At 48.0% G+C, this 26,434-nt stretch overlaps 1 protein-coding gene across 4 annotated transcripts in view; it reads left to right on the top strand.

Moving 5' to 3' along the window:
• The window catches only part of SPTBN1 (spectrin beta, non-erythrocytic 1), a 194,882-nt gene that overhangs the window by 132,155 nt on the left and 36,293 nt on the right, over positions 1 to 26,434 (top strand). For all 4 annotated transcript variants that reach the window (XM_068563956.1, XM_068563953.1, XM_068563954.1 and 1 more), the window contains 14 exons: positions 5,052 to 5,225; positions 9,012 to 9,103; positions 10,339 to 10,419; positions 10,796 to 10,911; positions 14,647 to 14,759; positions 15,560 to 15,747; positions 17,076 to 17,193; positions 18,242 to 18,400; positions 19,071 to 19,373; positions 21,230 to 21,383; positions 22,086 to 22,956; positions 23,048 to 23,185; positions 24,010 to 24,766; positions 25,715 to 25,917. In XM_068563956.1, the coding sequence (XP_068420057.1) occupies positions 5,052 to 5,225; positions 9,012 to 9,103; positions 10,339 to 10,419; positions 10,796 to 10,911; positions 14,647 to 14,759; positions 15,560 to 15,747; positions 17,076 to 17,193; positions 18,242 to 18,400; positions 19,071 to 19,373; positions 21,230 to 21,383; positions 22,086 to 22,956; positions 23,048 to 23,185; positions 24,010 to 24,766; positions 25,715 to 25,917 (3,467 nt within the window). The remainder of the gene's footprint in view (positions 1 to 5,051; positions 5,226 to 9,011; positions 9,104 to 10,338; positions 10,420 to 10,795; positions 10,912 to 14,646; positions 14,760 to 15,559; positions 15,748 to 17,075; positions 17,194 to 18,241; positions 18,401 to 19,070; positions 19,374 to 21,229; positions 21,384 to 22,085; positions 22,957 to 23,047; positions 23,186 to 24,009; positions 24,767 to 25,714; positions 25,918 to 26,434) is intronic.

Here is a 26,434-nt window from a genome sequence, read left to right on the forward strand (position 1 = left end):
CTTGGTTCCCGGTGTAGCCTGAAGAGGGCGCGCTCTGGAATCCTGGCTCACCGCACACCAGCCAGCCACGCACCATCACCTCACCCCTCTAAGCCGGCATGTTCTCATCTGCAAAATGACAAGAATAATAATAATTATTGCTGTGCAGTGTTAGTGTGAGGATTAAATAAATGTAAACCACCTAACAGATAGATTAACATAGTGGCACAGGAAATGGCAGCTAAGAATTTTTAGATCTTGGGAGTTTTGCTGTTTATATGACCCAGTGTGTTTCAGTGTATATAGTTCTGTGCAGTCATTAACCCTTCTAAAATAAATTCCCTGTAATGATTGCCCCCTAAACTTGCCCAGGTACCGTGCCTTAAAACACTTCAGAAGCCCTCTCTGAAGCAGATACAGCATGAGTTTCCGGAGTTGGTATTCTTGAGTTTTAGTCTTGATTCTTACTCCCCCCTCATTGTGCTACCCGTACATCATCTAATCACGCCACATCTGGTTTATTCTTTTGGTTTAAAAAGGGGTTAATATGCCACCGAAGATGAGTGAGCTTCGATTGAGATGAAATGTGGGAAAGTGTTTGAAAAACATAGAGAGGTATAGTGAGGCAATGAAGCAACTTTCACTGCACAACATTTAGCCTAGTTTGAATTACTAGCTGCACAGCATAATAGTAATATTTAAAATATCTCTGTAAATCGTGCTTTCCAGCCTTGTTTCCTAGTAAGCTCTGAGTCATAGAGGTCTTACTGTGTATAGAGGCCTTAAGTGTTGAGGTTTGGGTGTTTTCACATCCTCTCTGCTCTCTCGTCCTATCTCCCCTCCCTCCAGGCAGCAGCCAGTCATAATTTTTCTCTACCACCTTTTCCTTTTATTTCTGTCCAGAGTTTAATTTGGGGTGTCAGGATTAGAAGAGTAATATCATTACCATTATTGGGGGGCACATTCCCTTCTGGTATTAAATTTGCCTTTCAGTTGACGTATACCAACTTCTCTGCCTCTCAGTGGGAGAGTTCTGCCTCTCAGTGGGAGAGTTCTATCTAGACCCTGAACATTTCCTGTTGTCTAACAGAGAGGTGTGTTATTTCTAAACAGTTTGAAGCCCAAGTGGCATGGAGAGGGGGAGCCCCCTCTTTTAAGTAGAATCGTTGGGAGGAAAATCCTTGAGGCACCCCTGTTGGTAGACACACTTTGTGGGTTTGAGAACACCATAATCATTAGTTCACCATTTCATTTATGTAGCAGCCCTTTGAGATAATTATTCATATTATCCCCATGTTATGGATAAACAGACATTTGAGAAGTAAGGCGCTGATTGGCTAGAAAGTGGGGAAATTGTAACTTAAATGTGGGCATTTTAACATTAGCATCATCTTCTACGCTGAATTGCCCAACAGAAGCATATACAGAGATCCGGTTTGTTCATGTTTTATGTTTTAAAAGATATAAAGGCCAGGAGCAGTAGGAAAATTAAAAATAAAAAAGCTTTAGCGGGAGAAGAGCAGAGTATCATCCCCCCGAATCTTGGTTTGATTTTTGGGAGAATTCCAAAAAAAACCCAAGTGGGGTGAGGGGGTCTCCTGAAAGTTTTCCATTTCCTCTGACTTTTGGAAATTGGTGAGGTTTGTTTTTTAACCATTTGAAGAAGTCTGATCATTTACCCAAAGGTGTTTCTCTGCCGTTTTTATTTTAGTTCCTTCCTTTGTGTTCCCATGCACTAGTGTTTCTGATGGCTGGTGCTGGAGGGGACTTAACGTTGTGTCCAGGTCTGGGGTGAACCATCCTCAGATCCCACCTGGCATGGCCAGTCAGCATCAGCACGGCGTCCCTGCCACGTGGCGTTGGGCTTTTCCAGCCTGCAGGAAAGCGTTTGGACCCCTCTCGCAGCCCTCCCCCTCCCACACCCTTGCACCCCATACTCACGTGGAAACGAACACACAGTCGGCTGGGATTTTGTAACGAGAGAACAGAGGCTTGAGCGGTGTCTCACACACGTTTGAAGTTGAGTGTTTCAAGATAAAGTCTAAAAGGACCAACTGTAGTTACGCCTGCTGCAACCTGGGAAGGTCCTGACAGCCCCCAGCCTGTTCCTTGTTCTCCTGCTGCTCAGGTCCTTCTGTCAGATGACAGAACTAAACAATTTAGTAAAGAGTTTGATGTCCTTTATTCAAGGGGACACAGTCCGTGGACAGAGGAGTGCCGTGCCTCACAAGTGGTGGAGCATGTTTCCTTAGGGATTTGGGGCGAGAGCAGGTTTCCAGAGGTTAGAAAAGGGGCAGCGCGGGAGCAGGGCGTGACTGGCTAGGAGGTTGGAGGTTTCCTTAGGAGGCGAGTGGGTCCTGTTTTCTGGGGCGAGGTGAGCTGGAGGACTGGGATGGGTGTGTGTTTGGGCTCCTTGACAACTGTTTCCCTCAAGGGCAGTCCTACTTAGGTTTGTGACGTGGGCCGAGCCACTGGGGTGGCCCCTCTTTTGTGGGTCCTGGTACTCGAATTAACTTTACCAATTCTAATTCCATCCACACTGTTCCTCTCACGCTCAGTTAGGACATAACCTCTTCTGGCCTCGCAGATACCTGCTGCCATTAGGAGAATGCTTCCGTCCCTCTTGCTCTGCGGTCCTGGGCGTATGGTGCCTGACACATGCTGTTTGGTCACAGGCTCACTGGTCAGGGCGCAGGCATTAAAGAGACGAGAGGAAGAGGCCTCCGTAGAGCAATGAGAAATGTCAGGACCCCCTGCCCCAGAATTCACATGCTTCCTTAGAGGCAGTTAATCCCCACCCCTCGACTTTGAACAGAGTTTCAGCAGGAGCCACCTGGACACGAGAAGAACAAGGGACCGCTGTGGGTGGTCACTTTGTCAACCTCAAGAAATGACCGCTGATCCAGAGAAAATGAGAAGAACCGAAAGCTGGCCCGCGAGAACCGGGTGCAGAGTCCGGGGACTTCTCCCCCTAGGGCTCTGGGCACACCCCTCCATCAGGGCCATCTCCCCTGTTAGGAGGGGACCCAGAGGAGGAGGCTGCTGGGCGCGCCTTGGAAGAGGGGGGCTCCAGTGTCGGCCTCAGAGTGTGTCTACACAGTCGCTCACGGAATCCTAGATGGAGTCCACCGCTTTCTGTTTTAAATATCTGACCTTTTTCTTACCTCGCCATGTTGCTTGATTTTGATGTAATGTTATCACTTGACGTAACATGAATAACAAATCCTAGCATTTCTGACATACCTGAAATGTATTAGCTGTGACGTTTCTGAGAGAGGATGCCTTTTTGCGGGGGGGTGGTGGGAGGTTGTAAGTAAACTCTTATAATGCAGACTTCCCTCGATGCCTGCAGAGGGATTGGTTCCAGGACTTGCCGCATGTACGGAGGGCCGACTGGAGCATGAAAAGCTTGACTTTTAGAGACATTTCTTTTTCCATTGCTATTATTTGAAAAAATCTGCCACTTGTGGTAAGGCCTCTGGCCATAATCTTATTTCCTCGGGGTCAAGGCACATTCTTCTATGCTTGCCAGTCCTTTTTTGTAGAAGAGAAAGTCGAGAAAAAAATAACATAATCTGAGACTGGGTACTTAACGTGGTCACTTGTTAGCCAAGTTATCTTCTCTTTACATGTTTTCCATCTAGCACTTAACTGAGGATCTCAGCTACAGAGGGTAAAGTGGGAAGCAGGCAAGACCTTACCGTAGGACTAGCTGCCGCCCACACCTGCGTGTGCCCAGGTTGCTGCACACCTGGCTGCCTTTCCTCTGTGAGGCCGGCTCATAGCACACACCGTTGCCCAGTCCATCTGTGGGCGTTCAGGTCACTCCATGTAGGCCCTGGGTGCTGAACCAAACCAGAGGCCACCGAGGATATAGCAGGCATATAAAGCATCATCCCTGCTCTCAAGGCAGTAGTCAAGTTGGAAGTAATAAAAACAACACATACGAAATAACAGCAAAAATATAAGATATGTGATTAGTTCCTGAACTCTGTGGTCCAGACAGAGACCACAGACATATAGGTTTGGGGGGGAAGGGGAGACCTGTGAGAACTGGAATGGTTGGAAATGACTCCTAGAAGGAAAGATGTGCCTTGACCTGAACCTTGAAAGGTGGGTAGGGTACAATGAGTTGGCTGAGGAGGTAGGATGGCAGCCAGGCCAGGTTCATCTTCTGGCCAGGGGCGTATGGGCAACCTGGTGGCAGCTTTGTGGAGTAGTGAGATCAGCCTGAGGTGCAACCTCAGCTAGAAGGGGGAGTAACGGGCGACAAGAGAGGAGGGTGGGAAGGATGGAGGCGGGCGATGGAGGCATGAGCTTGTTCTTGACACAGGAGATGATAGAGACCCATTGAAAATTTCGAGTGTGTGTGTGTGTATCTTTACCTGTTGCTTTGTTTATTTAAAATGCTCACCTTGAAAATGCCTTTTTTTGATTTTGATATAACTGATTAAAAGGAATAGACATTTGAGGTAGTCAAATTAGACTACTCTCATATTTTTTTTTTTTACTTTATCCTTTCTTTCCAGTAAGTCACACCCTTTTACTCAACCCCCCTCCATCATCCTCACAAAACCAGCACTTGAAAATTCCGCTGATTGGGTGGAGTGTCCCCCCTTTTTCATTTTGAGCCAACCTTGGGAAACGACCCGAACCAGCAGGTGGCAAACCTGTTTTTACGTTTAAAGCAGCCAGAAAGTCCTCAGAGGTGTTTTCGCTGTGCATCTGCAAAAATTATATGGATGGCAGTAGTAGCTCTGAAATTCTTTATGAAAACTGGGTTCCTTTTTCTCTTAAGCTTCCAGCTTCTGTGCTCATTTGTAAATTGTGTCACTTCCATGATTAAACAAAAACCTCTGAAGAGTGATCGGTTACCATCCCTTAAGTAAACTTTTCTAAGGCTGTTAGATAAACTCTGTCCTTGGACTGAATGAGCACGTTTTTTTTAACGTTTTGGTATGGGTCGGAAAGCGCTGCATGAATGGGCACGTGTGCACTTTCTGGGCTGTAGTTCTGAGCTGGTTTCTGCCCTCTTGGATGATCTGTTTCCACCTTCTGCTCATCTGTTTTAGCCTAAACCCACCAAGGGACGAATGCGCATCCACTGTCTGGAGAACGTGGACAAGGCCCTTCAGTTCCTGAAGGAGCAGCGAGTCCATCTTGAGAACATGGGGTCCCACGACATCGTGGATGGGAACCACCGGCTGACCCTCGGCCTCATCTGGACCATCATCCTGCGCTTCCAGGTAAGGGACTTGGCCCGGCGATTCGGCCTCCCTCCTGGGTATGAGCATCCCTGTGAAACTGGCCTCCCCATTCCAGAGGGACCAGGAAGACCAGGTTGAAATGTCATCTCAGAGTCAGCTGTGCAGAGCGGCGGGTCACATTTGGCTGCCCTGTAGGCATGTGGCAGCTAGCCATATCCTCCCTCAGTTTTGCCAGCCCCTGAAAGTCTTGACTCTCCTGGCAAATAAGAGGGTTTCTGGGCTGCGTCTCAGCCCACCACTTCGCCGACACCTACTGTAGACGTCTGGTGTCTGCTGCTCAGCGTTCGGGAGCAGAGGTGTAAGGGTGTGGTCGATGCTAGGTTACTACCACTAGACTGTGTGAACTTTGCCAGATTGTGGCATGCATCATAGAATATCTTTAGGCGAAGCTGCTTAGGATCATGACACACGCGTGGGCTCTGTTTTCACCTTCTCCTTCTCCTTTGGATGTGAGGAAGCAGTTTTCAGGGGGGATGTGCCAAAAAGCCTTCTGCTTGTTTGAATTGATGACGATTTTATGGGTTTGTTATACCCGAGGGAAAGGTTCTAAGTATAGGAATACTGTAAGCCAGAAGGTGCTCTCAAGGTCACTTTGTCCTGTTCCCTCACTTTATGAGGGAAGGGAGGAGCCTTGCCAGGGATCACACAGCCAGTCAGGGCTGCTGTGCGTGCTCCTGACCCCTTGGAAGAGAGCTCAGCCTTTCTCGTCTGTGAAGCACCTCCGGCCTGATGACTGGTTCTTTCTCCAGGCTGTTGCTTCATGCCCCTGCTTTTCAGTTAAAATCTGAAATTCAGGAAACACTTCTTACCATGGCGTCAGGTTACCCTGCAAACAAAAGTCCGAACAGTCCTGTCTCCACTGTGGCTGTGTTCTCTGTATCTTCCCTTCCTGTTAAGCCCCTTTGATGAAGTTTGATTGTTTTTTTTTTTTTTTCCCTACGTAAATAAAAATCTCACCAACAAAGGGCCATGTCAGAAATCAAATTATAGCTCTCTTTGTATTCTTACTAAAATGCTGAAATCAACCTCTAACCAGTCGTTTTCCTTCTCGCTTCCCTCGGGATCGGGCAGCTCTAGTTCAGTGGTCTGGGTGGGTATGTGGGAGGAGGGAGGGGGTAGGGGACCAAACCAGAGCTGTACAGAGACACTCCCTGCATGGGGGGTTCCTAAGCCTGGACCTGCCTTGGGAAAGCCGTTTACTCATTCAGGTTCCCTGGTCCCAGCCCCAGCGCTTCTAATTAAATAGGTCTGAGGCGGGGAACCACTGTGAAGGTGACATTGTTAGTAGAGATTTAATTGCAGCAATCAGTGACTTTATTTTGCAAACAGAACTCTTCTGCAGGTTTCTGTCATTTAGTTCCTGAATGATTTGAAAACAGAGTGAATACCATTACATTCACTAACTATTGCTCTTGGCCTTAGGCCAACAGGACTCTCCTGGAGCATTGCCTCAGTTCTGTAGAGTAAAAAGTCCTATTTCTCTTGCCTTTGGCCTGTAGTAATCAGAGCATGGAAGGGCGTCCTGACAGCAGCTTCTCTTGACAGCGGGTCTGTGCCCCTGGCGGGGAGCTGGCACACACAGCCCTTTCCAGGATTCTCCACATGAATTGGGTTGCGTCATTGACTAATTAGCTTCCTGCCAGCTTGCCTTTTTCTGTGCTTGAACCTGTAAATGCCGATACATAGTTTCTCCCTTTCCTTTGAGGCTGATGTCACTGCATGGCCTGCAGGGTTGGTGTCTGACATGACCCCACCTCCTGCAGCAGTTTTATCAGATCATCCCGCGCTCCACAAACATGTATTGATTCTGCACCAGCCAAGGCCCAGCTCACATTCTGCGTCTTCTGTGAGGCGTCCCACGTATCTACAAAGATCTCTCTCCCCACCGCCCCCCAGCTCCTGAATGTGCAACCTTGTCTTACATTTCCTCTGTGTGTGTGTGTCCAGAGTCCCCAAGACGTGGCCTGCCCTGATGTGTGTAGCAGGTGTGCATTAAATACCGATGATGACAGACAGGTTTTATGCTGCTTTCCCTTAAAAGAGAGTAAAAGATGGTGTGAGAAACTGGAATGAGAGTCGTCGAGTTTGCCTAGTCCACATAGGGAGCTGTCTTCACTTCAGAAGGGTAGATTTTGTTTCTAAAAGAACCGGTCTGGAAACAGATTCCCTTCACACTGAGGCATAGGAAAGCTGACGGGGGTTAATGTGTAAAATTCCACCTGCCTTTCTTGGTGAGTCTGTGTCTTACTCCTTGAGCGAAGGTTATTCTTGCACACTCGTTGGAGTTTGGAGTTTATGCAAGCTCAGACTTCACTTACAACAGTTAAAAATGCAGAATTTTTTTTAGAAGTGTAATTATTTCAATTTCTAGGTGTTTTTCCTAGTTGAAAGTTTCTAACTTTTAAATCTTACATGTATGTATTTTATCCTCCTCCTACCTCTTTCTCTTAAAAATAATTCTGGGGCGTGTTTCTAGATTAAATGGAAAGACCTTTGACAGGGGCCAGGACAGGGAAGCTTGGAATGGTTAGAGCTGAAAGAGAGGCCAACACCCTTTCCCTTGACTCCATCCCACATTTTATCATTGTAATCAAGGAACTAAAGGCAAAGGGGTATTTAGAGCATTTGTTTAAAATCACGTAACTGGTAGGCAGCCCATGATCCAAAGAGCTGACGTGTATGGATCCTTACTAAGAGCCCAGCCCTTCATATTTGCATTTGTTCAAGTGTACAGCAGCGCTCCGAGATAGCCACCCCTCAGAGGGGAAGCCAAGGAACTCGCCCAAGGACACGCAATAGGTGGGGGAGCCTGGATTCGGACACAGAGAGTCTGACTTTGGTGCCAGTAGACCAGGCTCTATGTCCTGTTGAGAATCAGCGGCCTCTGAGTAGCTGATGAATACAGGCTGTCTTAGTCCATTCAGGCTGCTGAAACAAAGTACCACAGATTGGGTGGCTTCCAAACAGTAGAAATTTATTGCTTACGGTTCTGGAGGCTGTAAGTCTGAGATCAGGGTGCTAGCATGGTCAGGTGAGGGCCCTCTTCCGGGTTGCATACCTCTCGTTGTGTCCTTACATGGTGGAAGGCGCTAGGGGTCTCTCTGGAGCCTCTTTTATAAGGCACAAATCCCATTTATGAGGGCTCTACCCTCATAACTTAAGCATCTCCCAAAGACCCTACCTCTTAACGCCATCACCTGTGTGGCTTAGGATTTCAACATAAGAATTGGTGAGGGTGTGGGAGACAAACATTCAGACCATGGAAGCACAGCATTTAAGGGCACTCTTTCTCTGAGAGTTTGGGTCAGTTTTCAGGAAATGGTGCACGCACTGTCCTCATCAACGAAGGACTCACTCACCCTGGTGTAAAAAAATCTTTGGTTGTGAGAAAACAAACGGTATTTTTCTAGGGTCTGCTGAGGTTCAAGGTGTACCGTATGCACCACTGTTCTAGCTTGTAGTTGGAGAAGACGGGCTATGTTGGGGGTAGAAATGACCCCTAATAGGTTCTTGGAAGTCAAGCAGGTAACTAGTCTTCACTTCAGTCTTATCTTTGTGCAAAATAGAGAACCTAGTTCTGGTTGGTGTTTCTAAGAAGTGAACCCTGGCTTCAGAAAGCAGTTCTCATTGACCCTTGGAGTAGACAGTCTGCAGGGCTAGGTGTTGATCTAAAGTTTACTCTATGTATATGCAGACCTGTTCTTCTGTGGCTTTCATTCGGAAGCTAACGCATCTATTGGTCTAATATTTCTTTGTAAATCTTAGATCCAGGATATCAGCGTGGAAACTGAAGACAACAAAGAGAAGAAATCTGCCAAGGATGCATTGCTGTTGTGGTGCCAGATGAAGACAGCTGGGTGAGCACGAACTCAGGGGGTTAGGGGCTGCTTCTCCCAGGACTAAGTTCTACCAGAGTCATCACTTACAAGGTGTTGACAAGTATCTTTTTCCACCACTTCCATTGAGACGTCTTGTTGACTCGTAAGTAGTTGATGCGCTGACATTTCAGCTAGCTCTCAGAACAGGAGTTGATTTATATCCTGGACCTGTCATTTGCACAATCAGTTTTCCTCTGTTTATTAAGGAAGTTCCAGAGAGAAGTTAATCTTGAATTTTAAAACCCTGAAACCATGTTTAAGAATCTCATCCATGATATTTGTAAAAAGTTGTGGGTTTTCTCCTCTCCTTAATTTCTGTTGCTTTGGGAAGCTCTGTGCATTAAACTTAAGGGTGGGTGGTCTTTGTACGTTTTCTCAGTTTCCCTTTCTTTTATTCTCTCATTGAAATTTCGTGAAGATATTTTTTAGAGAATCGCATCTTGCTTATTGCTCACTGAAACTGTCGGAGCTCCTAGGTACTAATTGAGGATTGGTTTTGTACCAGGTTAATTTTGCACCAAGTCAGGACTACTTGGAGGACAGATGTAACTGTAATGGACATGATTAGTCAGTGGTAACTATGGAAACCATAAAGAGTGTAAGGCTTAGTAAGGTGATCAAGTTAGGGATGAACTTTTAATCAACCACAGGTAGAAAGTTATTAATAATCAATGTGGTGTAGAGTAGCTGATTGACTGCGGGTAAGTTTCAAACATAGGGAAGTGTTTCAGGGAGGTACTAGATTTACAAAACTTCATCCAGTTCAGTGGGATAAGGAAGAAGGAGAGCTGAGTGTTTGAACAGGTAATCCCAGCTACTTCGGAGTGCCGTGTGAACTCGGGTCTTGGTGTCTGCAGGGTTCTGATAGCTGTGCTGGGGGCGTGGAAAGCCAGTGAAGCAGGGAGACGTCAGAGGCATCTAGTTGTGGTCACTTTTTTCTCAGTAAGCGTGGTGTTTTCAGTCGAGGACGCAGATCACAGATCGAATTACCAAGAAAGAAAAGCCATGTGGACGTGTGTTTTATTCTTATTTTCCAACAAGGAGAAGTTGAGGCGGATCTTAGCTTCGATTTGATTGTCCTTATTGATATTCACTGCCCGACATTTTCGCAGTGCCTACAGACTTTTTTTTTTTTTTAAACACTGTGTTTAGCAAAAGCACAGACCTTTATTTGATAATTGTGTCGCTCTTGTCTTGTGCCTCGTGTTTGTTAGGTACCCCAATGTCAACATTCACAATTTCACCACTAGCTGGAGGGACGGCATGGCCTTCAATGCACTGATACACAAACACCGGTGAGTCCTTAGAGGTCATGCTAACAATTTGGGGGTGGAATGTTGACATCCTTGTGTAGCAGATCTGGGTGACTTTCAGTCCTCATGTCCGTTGCCCTCGCTGTTGCATCACGGTGGAAATTCCTGCCTTCCCCGTGAGGAAGGTGAGAGAGAGTGTGTAAATTCTCCCAAACAAAAGAAACAAGTTCACCCATTCTCTTCATAAACTTTGAGGTTGTTTATTCAAAAATCGGGTTTCATTGTTTGATGATTAACTAATATCGTAGGCTTTTACTCTGCTAAGTGGACACTTTTGGAGTAGTAATCGAGTCCCACTGGTCACACGGTGTGTTTTCAAGCCACAGTTTTTGTTGTGTTCCACTGTTGTTCTACACAGGCCTGACCTGATAGATTTTGACAAGCTAAAGAAGTCCAATGCACACTACAATCTGCAGAATGCATTTAACCTTGCAGAGCAGCACCTCGGCCTCACTAAACTGTTGGACCCCGAAGGTAAGGACTCAAGGGGTAAAAGGTGGGACTGTCAGTATCTCTAGCACTGAGGGGTAAATATAAAATCTGCTTTGTGTCAGTTTGTTGTATTCGTACAGTGTGCTTTGGGAATTATCTAAGGAAGAGGAGTTTAATTTTGGTGTGGGAGTTACTTGAGGATTTGTGTAAAGGATTACATCTGAAAAGGCCTTGAAAGATGAGTATGATTTAAACATGTGCCAGAGGAGAGGGCAGGGCAGGCAGAGGGATTTGTGTGAGCAAAGGAACCAGTAAAGAGGAAGGTGTGACTGGGGACTAACAGTTTATTGGAGGTGGTGTTAGCGTGATGTTGGGAAAAATACAACTGGAAAGGTGGGTGGGGGCCCAACAGGTGACAATCTTTAGAGGTTATTCAGCAGGCAGTGGGGAGTCATTGAAGCCCCTTAGCCTCTGTGCTCAAGGAAGAGAACCTGCCTTAGGCTCTCATACATGCTTGTTGACTGGTGTTCATCCCACGGTGGCAAGAGCGTGGTTTGGCCTGGGTAGAGATAGGGGCAGGGGCCTCCTTAGGAGACTGTGCAGTGTTTGCTCCTGAGCAAGAAGAGCTTCAGTGAGGAAGGTGCACCCAGAACGTGTGGGTGGCAGAAGGAGTAACACGTGCAGTCCCTCCTTGTGGCTGGCTGCTTGGCGGCCCAGTCTCTGCACGGAACCAACCTCTCTGCTCTGCGGATCCCTGCAGCAAGACCCTGAAGACTGACTGCAGGTGACATGGAGCAGACCTGTGTGGGACAGTCCCATAGGTTGTAAATCCCTTGCTTACCAAAATCCTAACTGTAGGCTTCATCTTAGCATGAGCTATCACAGGAACGTTCTCTGATGTCGAGAAGCATTTAAAACGTAAGAGGATTTGTTTGTAGGGCTGGAGCTTTTTAGACCCTCTCAGCTGTTAGCAGATATTAGAGAGAAAAAACTGTATGTGAGTGAAAGTTTAAAGTTCTTATAAATATAGAACAGGAAGTTGAACTCCCCAAGGGCAGATCGAGGTCGTGAGGCTGCCAGGCAGGCGTCTTGCTATTTTCCAGTGCATCAGATGCACTGATAGTTTCACTACAGGAAGCTGAGATAAAATTATCTTTGTGCTAGCCCATTAAATGATTTCTCAATATAAACACAAAACTAAAATTCCTTGGACTGTGATAAATCTTTGTGCTTAACCCCTGCCTTACTCTGGAAAGGCATCCTCCCTGAGCCCGGGCTCTTTGTGCTTAGATAAAGAATCTTTTTTTTTTTAATCACTATGACAAAAAGAAATTTAATAAGTTGCTCATTAGTTACTCTTGCTAATCACCACCCACTATGAAAAGGGGATTGATGTTCCCCAGATCATTCGAAGACAAGGAGCTAAAAAAAAGCAGTCGATGTCACTTATTCTGTGGGTTTGATCTTGATTATTAGTTGTCCTTAGCTGCTGTTAGTTGTCCGGTGCCCCAGAGAGCATCAGTTAAAATAAAATTGTAAACAAGTTAAAAAAGGTTTTGCTTGCTCACTCTTTCCCAGTTATGTCAACATTTTGTGTTTATTAAATTGCATACAGGGATGGCATTTTTTCCTGGCCTTCCTCCAATTCTGTATCCACGGGGCCCACTTTGATGGGGCCAAACAGACACAGGAGTTGGCCACAGGGGCCCTGGGGTGGGAACAGTAGCTGTGGCCCCCACTGCCATCAGCTGCCTCAGTGACTCTGGGCAGGGAGCTTTCCCGCCCTGTGCCCTGGTAGTCAAGTCTTTAAAACAAGAGAAACAACCTGCCTCACACAGGGCTGCCAGGAGGATAGAAGTGAAGGCGCGTGTGCGGATGCACATTGAAAAAAGAGCCCCATACGTCAACAAAGAGCCATCTGTGTGTTCTCTCCTCCGTCTATCCTGAGTTGAGTACTTCCCTCAACATTGCCATACCCCGAAGACTGACCACCTTCATTCATTTGCTCCCTCCCTCGATAAATATTTATTGACCACCCACCCTGTATATAGACAGCACGTTAGGAGGTGGGGAGGCACGGTGGCCCAGGGCTTCCCAGGACTGGGTTCCTGCCTTGGAAACTCAGTCTTGTAAGACTAATGAAATGTGCATAAGTAATCATAGGACCTGGCAGAAAGCAAACCATAAACAAAGCCCTTTAGGGAACAGAGGAGACAGTCATTCCAGCTGTAGGGATCGGAAATGGCTGTGTTGGAGTGGTGGCTTCTGAGCTGGACCTGAAGGGTAGGAAGAAGGTGGTGTGCTGGGGAAGGCCCTTTCGGATAAAGGGAGGCTGTAACCGGAAGGAATATTGGGAATTGAGGGGTGGTAAATAGTCCAGTTTGGTTTAGATCTATAGTGCCTTAGAAGAACCAGTAGGCTATAGAATGAGAAATGTCTAGAATGGCATTTGGCACTTAGAGGAAGCTTGATAAATATTCGATGGATAGATGGAAGGAAGGGAAGGAGGGAAAGAAAGGGCAAATTGTAGAGGCCTTTGGGGTTTATACTTTATTTTTCAGACTGCAGGGCACTTCTGAGATATTTGGGCTTGGAGGGAGCTGTGCTTCACAGCTGTGCTTCTGGAAGATCAGCCAGGCACAGTGTGTAAAGTGAATCGAGTAGCAGGGAGACCCAGTGAGGAAGCCATTGCTTCAGGTCTGGTTATGTGACCGTGAGAGCTGGACCCGAGAGTGACAGTAAGGATTCCATAAATAGAATCATCAGGTCTCAGACCCGGTGACTAACTGGATATGGGTAACAAAGAGATAAAGATGTCCATGGACTCAGTGGCCGGGAAAGATTCTGGTGCCACTGGCAGAAATAAGGACCACAGAGAAACACAGACCAGCTTAGGGGTCGGGGAGGCAGGGAGGTGAATGTGGTGTGTCTGGGTGGTAACCACATCACTGAGATATCTGACTCAGTTCTTACTATGTTCTTCATTTCTGTGTAGTAGTTTTGTATATATTTTGTCATCTCAGTAGTCTGGGATCCTCTAGAGAAAGGATCATGTCTGTTAAGACTTTTATGTCCTTCTGTCATACAGAGTGAAGTAAGTCCGAAAGAGAAAAACAGATACTGTATGCTAACACATACATATGGAATCTAAAAAAAAAAAAAAAAAAAAAAAAGTGGTTCTGATGAACCTAGGAGCAGGACAGGAATAAAGACGCAGATATAGAGAATGGACTTGAGGACACGGGGAGGGGGAAGGGTAAGCTGGGACGAAGTGAGAGAGTGGCATGGACATATATACAGTACCAAATGTAAAACAGATAGCTGGTGGGAAGCAGCCGCATAGCACAGGGAGATCAGCTCGGTGCTTTGTGTCCACCTAGAGGGGTAGGATAGGGAGGGTAAGAGGGAGACCCAAGAGGGAGGAGATATGGGCATATACGTACACATATAGCTGATTCACTTTGTTATACAGCAGCAACTAACACACCATTGTAAAGCAATTATACTTCAATAAAGATGTTAAAAAAAAAAAAAAAGACTTTTATGTCCTTATTGCAGTAGAAGGCACTTATGAATGTTCATATAATAAAAGAGCCAGGGAGGTGATTTCATCCCTGTTAGTTAACTTTATAATTAACACACTGATGGCAGAACTCTCAGCCCAAAAAATGAAGATACAGGCCTGTGCAGTGCTGAGCAGCTGTTCCGGGTTGTTCCTGCTGCCTGGGTGGCGGTGCCGTGAGCAGAGTACTGAACAGAATCTTCTCTGGGTTGCAGATATCAGTGTGGACCACCCCGATGAGAAGTCCATTATCACTTACGTGGTGACTTATTACCACTACTTCTCAAAGATGAAGGCCTTGGCTGTTGAAGGAAAACGAATTGGAAAGGTGAGCTCACACCACTTTTGTAAGTTGTGAGACGTAATTAAGGTTCGCATCTTAATGTGCCGCCACCACGCACTCAGACGTTTAGCTATTGGGAGTTCGTGGCAGGTTCTCCACACGGCAGGGAAGTGGGCAGCAGCCTCTCGATCCCAAAGAGTAACAGGAGGCAGGAGTGGTGGGTGGCTAAAATACTGAGGAAGGGATTTCAGGGGGATCTCAGACCCAGAAACACCCCTCCCCTCAACGTTGCCAGAAAATTGGGTATTGAAAATCTGATTGAGTTACCTGATGTCATGGACGTGAAAATTCTACTTAACCACGCTTGGAAAGGCCTCATCAGTATTACACTTTTTAAATTTTTTTGTTTGGCTGATGTTCCCCTGCCATATATTTCAAAACACAGCAGATCAGATGACATTGTCTTCTCAGTGCAATGGAATGGAAAATTCATGGGCATTCATGGGACAGGACCAAGCGAAATAGAGCCCTTTTTGTTCCTCTAGGGATTTCAGAGCTGAGGTATCAGGAGTCATTCAGGATCTGAAACCCTTTGCCTGGGGGTAGGGAGGTTACAGAACCAATTACAGTTGAGTTAAGTTGTCATTGCTCACAAATGATAGCCACGGTCTGAGTGCTTATTAGCACATGGTTCTTGGAGTTTTAAAAACTCTTGTGCCTAAGTCTCATAGAACCGTTTCAGAGCCAGTGCTGAAGTGTGTGCGGGCTCCCATAGGGCTGCAGTCATGTCTCTCTTACGTAGGGATACGATCTTGTTTTTCCATTTTTCTGACTCTTGTTTACAGGTGCTTGACAATGCTATTGAAACAGAAAAAATGATTGAAAAGTATGAATCCCTTGCCTCTGACCTTCTGGAGTGGATTGAACAAACCATCATTATTTTGAACAATCGCAAATTTGCCAACTCGCTGGTTGGGGTTCAACAACAGCTTCAGGCCTTCAACACCTACCGCACTGTGGAAAAGCCGCCCAAGTAAGATGCAGAGTGTAATGCATTGCCCTTCTTATGGGGAGAGAGGTGATTGCAGCCGCAGACCCCTGTTTTCTGACTTGGCATGGTCTCATCTCTCAATGAATGCCTCTCGCCAGCGGCCTGTCCTCCTCCTTTTAATCTGAGCCTGTGTTGCCGAGATGTATTCCAAATTATACCCTCTGTGAGCCCTTTCCAGCAGAAATGTGCCACTGGTACGTGTGATACGTGAGAGTCCCAAGAAACGGTGCAGGTCCCCAGTTCCTTATCCAAAGCTCTTGTGCCTAATGTGTTTCAGAATTCCATCGTTTCTGGATTTTAGAGAAGTAACAGGGTACATGCCAGGTGGTTCTGAGGCAGTTAACTCATATCAGGCCTCCTCACATATCTGTAGCAAAACATGTAATTATTCACATTGTGTGAATTAAAAAAACAATAGTTTCATATCCGTTCAGATCAGGTTTTGCTGCCCCCAGAAGTCTGATTTTTCACATATTTTAAAGATACGTAGTTGTCCAGTAAATATTGTGGCCCTTATCTCTTGCTTATTATGACAAGAGTCATCCCTCCTTTTTCTGAAAACTTCACTCAGTTGTGAATTCCTGGCTGAGGTCTCCACAACCCATTGACAGTGACCCTAGGTGGGCGTTTGAAATGATCCTTGTTGAATGCATTCAGCTGTGCTCTCCGAATGAAGCCAGTTCATCGTCCAGGGCTTGGGGTCTAAATCTTGATTGAGTTGATTAACAAAAGAGTAGCATTCTGTGCCCCTGACTGTAAATCTCAGCAACAACAACGAACCACAAGAAAAACCCCACAGTTTGGTACATACTGAGGTCTTCAGTACCCAAAAACTAACCCACTGCTCTAACACGCACGCGTTTCACGTAAAAGTCAGACTGGAGATAAATACCTTTTAAAATTGTGAGGCTGCAAGAAGTGTGTTTATTTATTTATTTATTTATTGACTGTGTTGCTTCTTCGTTTCTGTGTGAGGGCTTTCTCCAGTTGTGGCAAGCGGGGGCCACTCCTAATCGCGGTGCGCAGGCCTCTCACTGCCGCAGCCTCTCGTTGCGGAGCACAGCTCCAGACGCACAGGCTCAGTAGTTGTGGCGCACGGGCTTAGTTGCTCCGCGGCATGTGGGATCTTCCCGGACCAGGGCTCGAACCCGTGTCCCCTGCATCGGCAGGCAGACTCTCAACCACTGCGCCACCAGGGAAGCCCCGAAGTGTGTTTTTTTATTTTATTTTTTTCTCTAGAAGCAGATGCGTTTTTCCTTTTGAAAGAACAAAATATAGTATAATGTTTATGGCTGGTTTTCTCTGCTTAGATTTACTGAGAAGGGGAACTTGGAAGTCCTGCTTTTCACTATTCAGAGCAAGATGAGGGCCAATAACCAGAAGGTCTACATGCCCCGGGAGGGGAAACTCATCTCTGACATTAACAAGGTAAAACCGATCCGTCTGGCCTCCTTCGTGGGCCCTGTCCTCCGGTGTGGGCGCCAGCCTCCTGTAGGTTTTCAGGTTCTATCAGTGGGTCTTGATTGCTAAGAGATCTTGAAAGGCTTCCTTCCTGGCCTGCCGAGTTGATAAGCGGCAGTCATTGCTCACGTAGTGCTGAGGGTCAAGGGAGTGCTTGTGGTGGTTTGGGGGCAGGTGGCTGGCGGTGTATGTGTGTGTGTGTGTTAGATTTTATCAAACCAGGTTCAGCCTGCTTACCTTGTCACTCAGATACATAATCAGTTTACCTGTCATTTGTCCCAGGCAATTGGCTCAAACATCTTTAAATTGCAAAAGGGAGAATTCAAAACCTTATTGCATGTATCTGGAATCCCTAGAGGTTAGAGCTTAGGATTTTGACTCCTTCCGTCAGAGAAGCTGTCAAAAAATTTGTTTCCATGCCTGTTATATCTGCAATTATAGAATTTCATGGTGGGCATTATTTCCAAGCAGAAATCTGAAAAATCTAGAACTGTGGTCAGTTGTACACATTTAGATTCTTTTAAGTGGAATTTTTTTTTTAATGTGAAGTAAGATATATTTCATAGGAATGAATTTAATTGGTGAGTATTTTGGAAAAAAAATACTCAGATATGTGAATTAAAAATAAGTGACTTCAGAGTGGGGTGAATGAGAGATTCATAGTATGATTTCTTAGAAGATGTCATTTATCTTTTTTACATCAGAGCTGTTGAAGATACTTTGCTTCCTCTCACTTAAAGTTAAGGTCTTTGTAACTTAGCTACATTGCTCCATATCTACACTGTTTTGTTTCCCAGATGTGACATAGGATCTTTAGATTTAGATAGGGGAGAGTGTTCCCATGGGGCTCAACTGAGAGAAAATGATTTTTTTCCCAAGGCTTAAGAGTCAGTGAGGTTGGGAATGGGATTTCCCTTTCAAGTTCTCAGGTCTTTTTGAGAAGCACTGGCTGTTAACTGCAGCCTAGGATTGTTCCTTGAACGTAGCAGGAAACTGTTCTCTTTCATCTCTGTAGGCCTGGGAAAGACTGGAAAAAGCGGAACACGAGCGAGAACTGGCCCTGCGGAACGAGCTCATAAGACAGGAGAAACTGGAACAGCTTGCCCGCAGATTCGACCGCAAGGCAGCTATGAGGGAGACCTGGCTGAGCGAGAACCAGCGTCTGGTGTCCCAGGTCCTGCTCTAGAACAGTGTTCAAGAAAACTGCTCCCGGGGTCCGCTAGAACCTAGCCCACGCTCAGGGGCCTTAGGACAGCTGTTTGTCAACATCCAGTGTCCTGCAGCAGCTGTCAAGTCATCTCACCCACTTCCCATGAAGAGGATGTTTATAATTTCTAATATATTTTCTCTTCTATTTATCTGACTTTTTATAGATCTGGAAGTAGTTCAAACAAAGTTTGTTTAGAGCCAGTGAGTGTGTGTGAACCGTTCATATTTAAAAATTTGTCTCCTTCTCCCAGTCTTTGGCCTTCAAGGCAGCTAGACTGGCCATGAAATAAGTAAGTGGCTTCTTTTCTTCTTGGCTTAACCAAAGCCATCGCCTGCTCCAGTCTCGTAAGCCGGGTGCTACCTATGTGCTGCACCCCTCTGTAAAGTGAGAAGTTGCTGGTTTGCTTTGGGGGCAGCATTTGAGCCCAAGCACAGTTCTAAGGGCCCCCAGGAAGGCGGAGACCAGTGGGGGTCGTGACTCGGGAGTCAGTGTTTGGCTTTGGGACACCCTCCCCCCGCCCCCGCCAAGATTAAGGGGTGTGCCCAGGACTCCACCTCCGTTTTCTGTTCCTTTGTTCCAAATTGGATGGCTTTTGAATTTTGTGCTTCTTTTCTTTTTGTTCCCTTTCTCTTAGGACAACTTTGGATTTGACCTTCCTGCCGTCGAGGCTGCCACGAAGAAGCACGAGGCCATTGAGACGGACATTGCCGCGTACGAGGAGCGCGTGCAGGCCGTGGTGGCCGTGGCCAGGGAGCTGGAAGCGGAGAACTACCACGACATCAAGCGCATCGCGGCGAGGAAGGACAACGTCATCCGGCTCTGGGAGTACCTGCTGGAGCTGCTCAGGGCCCGGCGGCAGCGCCTCGAGATGAACCTGGGGCTGCAGAAGATATTCCAGGAAATGCTCTACATTATGGACTGGATGGATGAAATGAAGGTAAAACGTGCCAGCATGGAGGCCAGAGCCCATCCAGTCAGGCCTCTCTCATCTGGGACCCGCCCACTAACCCCCCAACACACAGCCATGCCCCTGGTCTGATCGCTCACTTATAGCCAGAGAAGGGCCATGTCACCCACGGGAAGGTTGTTAGCTCACAAGTTAAATGAGACGTGAAGTGAGAAGAAGTTGTGACAGAGGTCAGTTCCATAGCTGGAGGGCTGCCGCTGTGACTCAGGTCTAATTTAGGTTATATCCCCTGGTAGGGGGTCAATCAAATTGTGGTCTTCTGTGGTTTTAACTTTTTAGAGTTGGGGCTGCCTTTCCGTCTCGTTGGTCTGTGTGTGAGTGGCTCTTCTTTGGGGAGAGGCCAGGCGGGTGGTACGGAAGAGTAGTAGGCAGTGTGGACAGAACGCATCCCGGGAACCAGGCAGCCAGCGTTCAGATGGTGAGCGCCAGAGCTTCCCGATCTCCTTGAGCCTCCTTCCTTCACCTGTAAGCGGAGAGCTTACTTACCATCTGCCTCATCTACCTCATCCGGTTATAGCGAGAATTAAGCACAAGATATGTGTATGTATCACAGGACGGCGTGCTGGTTGGAGAGGGCTGCCAGTGCCGATTTGTGCCTCCCCTTCCTTTACTGACAGCTCTGGGCATGGTGTTCCCAGCTTTCCCCCCAACCCAGGAAGAGACCTGCCGTTGTGCCGTAGTCCTGTGCCTGTCTGTGTCTTCTGATGCAAGCCTCTTAGGAAAGCTCATCCGTGTCAAGCAGTTCTCCAGCTGACAGGCCTTTAGCCACATAGCTAGGACAGAACAGGGCAGATTTCAGGCCGTGCCGTGAAGCCTCCTTTATCTCAACACGCTGTGTTCCCCAGCTTGACCTCATGCGAGGGGTTTCCTTCCTGGGATGTAAGCCCTTGTCTTTTGCTTACCTCTTGAACTGTTCCTGGCAGGGGGAGCAAGGTCACTTCATACCATGAGTTTTCCCTCTTTATTGTCCCAGGTTTATGATGTTCTCATGTATGGTCTGTCTTGACCTCTTAAAATAGAAATGTTCATAAAATCTAGCAGAGATGTGCTTTTCATTTTAGAATTCGTCATGCACTTTATAATTCAGATTGGGCCAGAGACGTCCTCATAAGTAAGAATGAAGCAGAAATTCCATCTGGAGAGGATGTGTGATGAGAGCCCCAAATTGGGCTGATGGAAAAAATGAAAGAAAATATTAGTGGGTCCAAACTTAAACCAGAGATGTTGCTCGGGACCTCCTAAGCGTGACAGTCACCTGACCCTGTTAGAGATTTGGTTAGAGATATAGTTTGTAAGCTTTTCAACTAGGTGTTTCTCCCGTTGAGTGTGTAAGTATCGCAGAGGTGTACCAGTGAGCTTGCAGGTGAGGAGAGCATCCAGTTAAGGGGTCAGCAACTTCTAGGAGACTTCTTTAAACCTTGACATGAAACAGCTCTGTTACCTTTATCTTATCTTCTTGAATGGTTGTTATTGCAGGCACTTCCTTCTTGGAGGCTCGGTTTATATTTCATACAGGTTCCTCCTTTTTTTTTTTTTTTTTTTCTTTTTTCTTTTTTCTTTTTTCTATTCTTTACTTTTTAGTATAGGTTTGACTTCTTATTCCAAGGTAGATGGTCATTAGTTTATAATGTCTCTCCTGCTACAGGCTTTTGGGTTTGTTTTGCTCTGGTTTGCATGCCATCATCTTCCCCTAAAGATATGGGGAGGATGGCTGGCTGGAGGGAGCGTGCAGCTTGGTTGCTGGCTCCCATCCTGTCCAAAGATTATGAGACGCTGACGTCAAGGTTGTATTCATGGATGTCTTTTTTGTTGCCTCTTGCGCGCAGGTGCTATTATTGTCTCAAGACTATGGCAAACACTTGCTCGGCGTGGAAGACCTGTTACAGAAGCACGCCCTGGTTGAAGCGGACATTGGCATCCAGGCAGAGCGGGTGAGAGGTGTCAATGCCTCCGCCCAGAAGTTTGCAACAGACGGGGAAGGTAAAGACAGACCGTTCGAGATGTTACCCCCTCGTCACCAAAAGTCCATCTCCAGAGATGTAGATCGGTTATGTGTGGCAGTGGGACCTTTAAAGTTACCTTGCTAGTGTGGGTTCCCAGTGGGCCGTGTCGTGGGTATAATGAGATGCAGTAGGGTGGCCTTCCATTACATTTTAACTCTGTCTTGCTATTCTGACTTGGACCTGTCTTTTCCTTCAGCACTCGAGTGCTGCTTGGCTTTTAATGGCTTGATGTTGGCCACTGAAATCTGCCAGACCACACTCTGCACACCGATAGCCTGGTGTGTCTCTCAGACACCTCATGGCTTTCACACCTGGCTGTGCATATCTTTGTTTAAAGGATGTTTGGAAGGATTTGGTTTTGTTCTGTTTTAGAAACAATTAAATGCAGCTGCCTTCTTTCTTAAATTTACCTGCTATTTTTGGTTCCTAAGTGATCAAAAAAAGAATAACGCTTGGGGCAAAAAAAAAAAAAAAAAAAAAAAGAAGCAGTTATCCTTGCCTGTCCCTCCTCATCCAGTCAAGATCCTAGAAGGTGCTCCATTGCCCCATCACGTGGCCCTGCACTTAGTGTAAACTGGTGATCTAGGAGGGAGAACGGGGGTGTAGCCGACTGCCTGCAAACGCGCAGGAGCCTGTGCTGCCGCTGTCACACCCACGTGCCCGCCTTGGCGTTAAACAGGTTACAAGCCCTGCGACCCCCAGGTGATCCGAGACCGCGTGGCCCACATGGAGTTCTGTTACCAAGAGCTTTGCCAGCTGGCGGCCGAGCGCCGGGCCCGCCTGGAAGAGTCCCGTCGCCTCTGGAAGTTCTTCTGGGAGATGGCCGAGGAGGAAGGCTGGATCCGGGAGAAGGAGAAGATCCTGTCCTCCGACGACTATGGCAAGGACCTCACCAGCGTCGTGCGGCTGCTCAGCAAGCACCGGGCGTTCGAGGACGAGATGAGCGGCCGCAGCGGCCACTTCGAGCAGGCCATCAAGGAGGGCGAAGACATGATCGCCGAGGAGCACTTCGGGTCGGAGAAGATCCGGGAGCGGATCGCCTACATTCGCGAGCAGTGGGCCCACCTGGAGCAGCTCTCGGCCATCCGCAAGAAGCGCCTGGAGGAGGCCTCGCTGCTGCATCAGTTCCAGGCGGACGCCGACGACATTGACGCCTGGATGCTGGACATCCTCAAGATCGTCTCCAGCAGCGACGTGGGCCACGACGAGTACTCCACCCAGTCCCTGGTCAAGAAGCACAAGGACGTGGCAGAGGAGATCGCCAACTACCGGCCCACCATCGACTCGCTGCACGAGCAGGCCGGCGCCCTCCCCCAGGAGCACGCCGAGTCTCCCGACGTGCAGGGCCGACTGGCAGGCATCGAGGAGCGCTACAAGGAGGTGGCCGAGCTGACGCGGCTGCGGAAGCAGGCGCTGCAGGACACCCTGGCCCTGTACAAGATGTTCAGCGAGGCCGACGCCTGCGAGCTCTGGATCGACGAGAAGGAGCAGTGGCTCAACAACATGCAGATCCCAGAGAAGCTGGAGGACCTGGAGGTCATCCAGCACAGGTGAGCGGCTGCTGCGGGGACACCGGCCCGCCCGGCCCTCGCAGCCGAGGTGACCGAGCCGGTGACCCCCCCTGTTGAATTGCCTCTGCAGATTCGAGAGCCTAGAACCAGAGATGAACAACCAGGCTTCCCGGGTGGCGGTGGTGAACCAGATCGCTCGGCAGCTGATGCACAGCGGCCACCCGAGTGAGAAGGAGATCAAGGCCCAGCAGGACAAGCTCAACACGAGGTAAGCGTGAGGCAGGCGGCGGGCCGGCTCCCTGTGTGCCGGGCCGGGATGGCGAGGTCACCTGCTGAGCCTCGCGGTCAGGAATTTCCTGCACAGGGTCACTGACACTGTGGCGCTGACGTCATGATGTCGGCATCTGCCTTTCGACATACCCTGGTTTTTCAAGAAGTGTCTCTGTGGGGAGGGGGGGTGGGCGACATCGTTCGGGGCAGCCCCTCCCGACGTGGGAAGCGAGGGCCTGGGTGTGAGACCTGTGCCCAGCGTGGTGGATCACAGCATCAAGGCGGCACCTGTCCTGTGTCTTTTAAAATGATTTCTGGAACAGGGAGGGTTTTAGCATGTTTGAGACGTAATTGGTGGATGAAAGTCATGATTATCAAGGTGGACCTTTGTCCCCGTCTTATCTTTCTGTTGAATAAATACATTTGAGTAGGTCATGGTGGCAAGCTGGCCTTGGTTCTGAAGCCTTTGGGTGTGGGAAACGTTCATTAGGTGCAGCTCGGAGATGAGTAAAATGTGCATTGCAGACATGAATTAAGTGACTCTTTGGGGGACAGATGTGTTGTCACTGCTGACTTTGCAGCTCCTTTGACAAGTCCCCCCTCTTGTCAGCCTCTTTCCCGATTATAGTGTGTCTCTGAGCTGTTTCGATGGTGATATTTGGTGTCCATATACTGAGGGAGATGATTTTCCAAAGCGCATGTAGTCAAAGCAGAGTTGGAGGGGGAGCCGCAGCTTCGACCATCACTGTTAATTTCCTTGTCCAGCCGTGAGCTTCCCGCCTCTCTCCCACTCTGCTCTCTCCTCCGCCCCTGCGCCCACAGGTGGAGTCAGTTCAGGGAGCTGGTGGACCGGAAGAAGGACGCTCTCCTCTCCGCCCTGAGCATCCAGAACTACCACCTCGAGTGCAACGAAACCAAGTCCTGGATTCGGGAGAAGACCAAGGTCATTGAGTCCACCCAGGACCTGGGCAACGACCTGGCGGGAGTCATGGCCCTGCAGCGCAAGCTGACCGGCATGGAGCGGGACCTGGTGGCCATCGAGGCAAAGCTGAGCGACCTGCAGAAGGAGGCCGAGAAGCTGGAGTCCGAGCACCCCGACCAGGCCCAGGCCATCCTGTCTCGGCTGGCCGAGATCAGCGACGTGTGGGAGGAGATGAAGACCACGCTGAAGAACCGCGAGGCCTCCTTGGGAGAGGCCAGCAAGCTGCAGCAGTTCCTGCGGGACCTGGACGACTTCCAGTCCTGGCTCTCCAGGACCCAGACGGCCATCGCCTCGGAGGACATGCCCAACACCCTGACCGAGGCCGAGAAGCTCCTCACGCAGCACGAGAACATCAAAAACGAGATCGACAACTATGAGGAGGACTACCAGAAGATGAGGGACATGGGTGAGATGGTCACCCAGGGCCAGACCGACGCCCAGTACATGTTCTTGCGGCAGCGGCTGCAGGCCCTGGACACTGGGTGGAATGAGCTCCACAAGATGTGGGAGAACAGGCAGAACCTTCTCTCCCAGTCCCACGCCTACCAGCAGTTCCTGCGGGACACCAAGCAGGCCGAAGCCTTCCTTAACAACCAGGTAACGTCCCTCCTTGCCTTGGCTTCCTTCCTGTCGGGGCAGGCCCTGGCTGCCTTTGGAAGCGTTTCTGCCGGGGCTGCTGGTTTAAACCTCACCTGTGGGAAATGAGAAGAATGATGGAAAGACATTTGTTTTTTTCCTGACATCTAAGGCACTGAAACCCATCACAACGTAGGAAATAGAGTTGAAGATTTCCACAGGGGCTATCTTGCCTTGCAAGGTACAGTTCCACTGCAGTTACGGTCGAGGACCTCTTAGTGTGTTCATAGTACGTATGTCCTCATAGCAGTTCATTAAATTAGCGACATTCTGAGAGGCGTTAATTCAATCTAGAAAGTATTGGGTTGGCCAAAAAGTTCGGGTTTTTCCATAAGATTACAGAAAAATCCAAACGAACTTTTTGGCCAACCCAATATTTTAGGGGATTTTTTTTTTTTTTTCTTTTTTTTTTTTCTGAATGGTTCTGTCTTCGTTGCTCTAGAAAGGTCAGGGACTTGACCCAATGACCCAAGGACATTAGCGATTAGAGAAAGAGAAAGAGCTAAGGATGGTCACCAACATTGTGGTTGATAATCCCTCTTAAAAGATTGGGTTTGAACAGTCTGTTGCTGTCACCTTATGGGCACATGAGTGGACCCTTGTGGCTGATGCACAAACCTTTGTTCACTTCCCTCACTCTCTTTGGGAAAAAAATAAGAGCATTTAACCACTTAGGGAAATTTAGTCACTTGCGGTGTCCCACTGGGATTTTTTTTCCCCGCCCAACTTTTTGTGTTATCTGACTCCATAGATAATTTCATATGAGTGTGACGAAGCAATTGTTGCAAAGTATGTTGCGTGGAAATGCAGGATGTAGGAAAGAGTGCTTTTTTGTTGTTGTTCTGAAAGCAAGTTGTATTTCATGATTTCTCATCCTGCTCTGATTTTGTTTTTCCCTTTTTAAATAAGGAGTATGTTTTGGCCCATACTGAAATGCCCACCACCTTGGAAGGAGCTGAAGCAGCTATTAAAAAACAAGAGGACTTCATGACCACCATGGACGCCAACGAGGAGAAGATCAATGCGGTCGTGGAGACGGGCCGGAGGCTGGTGAGCGATGGGAACATCAGTTCGGACCGCATCCAGGAGAAGGTGGACTCTATCGATGACAGGTGCGGCATCCTGAGGTTCTCAAGGGAGTCATGCACCCTGGGGCTGTCAAACGTCTGAAACACTGGCCAACGTCTTTGGGGCTGTGGGTATAAATTCCCCCGGTGGGCAGGACGTGGGCACCTAGCAAAATTTAATCTACAATAGAAAGAAAGCCTGAGACGCCAGACTAATTCTTAACCAAAGACTTAGGAGAGCCAGAGTGCTGAGTAGCGGTGAGGTGTGAGCCTTGCCCTGTGAGAGGTGACACGTAGCGTGTCACCCAGTGGGACCCCGAAAGCCAGACGCTTCCGCAGCCAAGCCCACATTCACCTTCATCCACACAAGGCTCCTCTGAGGCCTTTCAGGAGGGGACAGGGAAGAAGGGCAAAGTTGGCTTGTCCTGAGTACCTGGCAGAGGCAAAAGTGAGAACACCATCAGGCCTTTCTTGGAAAATTGGCTTGGGTAATGCTGTAATAGGATCTTTCTCAAAATAAGAAACAAGACTCTTTTCCTCCTTTTCTGCCAAGGCCTCTCCA

This window comes from Eschrichtius robustus, chromosome 15, assembly GCF_028021215.1.
Source record: "Eschrichtius robustus isolate mEscRob2 chromosome 15, mEscRob2.pri, whole genome shotgun sequence".
Taxonomy (NCBI): domain Eukaryota; kingdom Metazoa; phylum Chordata; class Mammalia; order Artiodactyla; family Eschrichtiidae; genus Eschrichtius; species Eschrichtius robustus.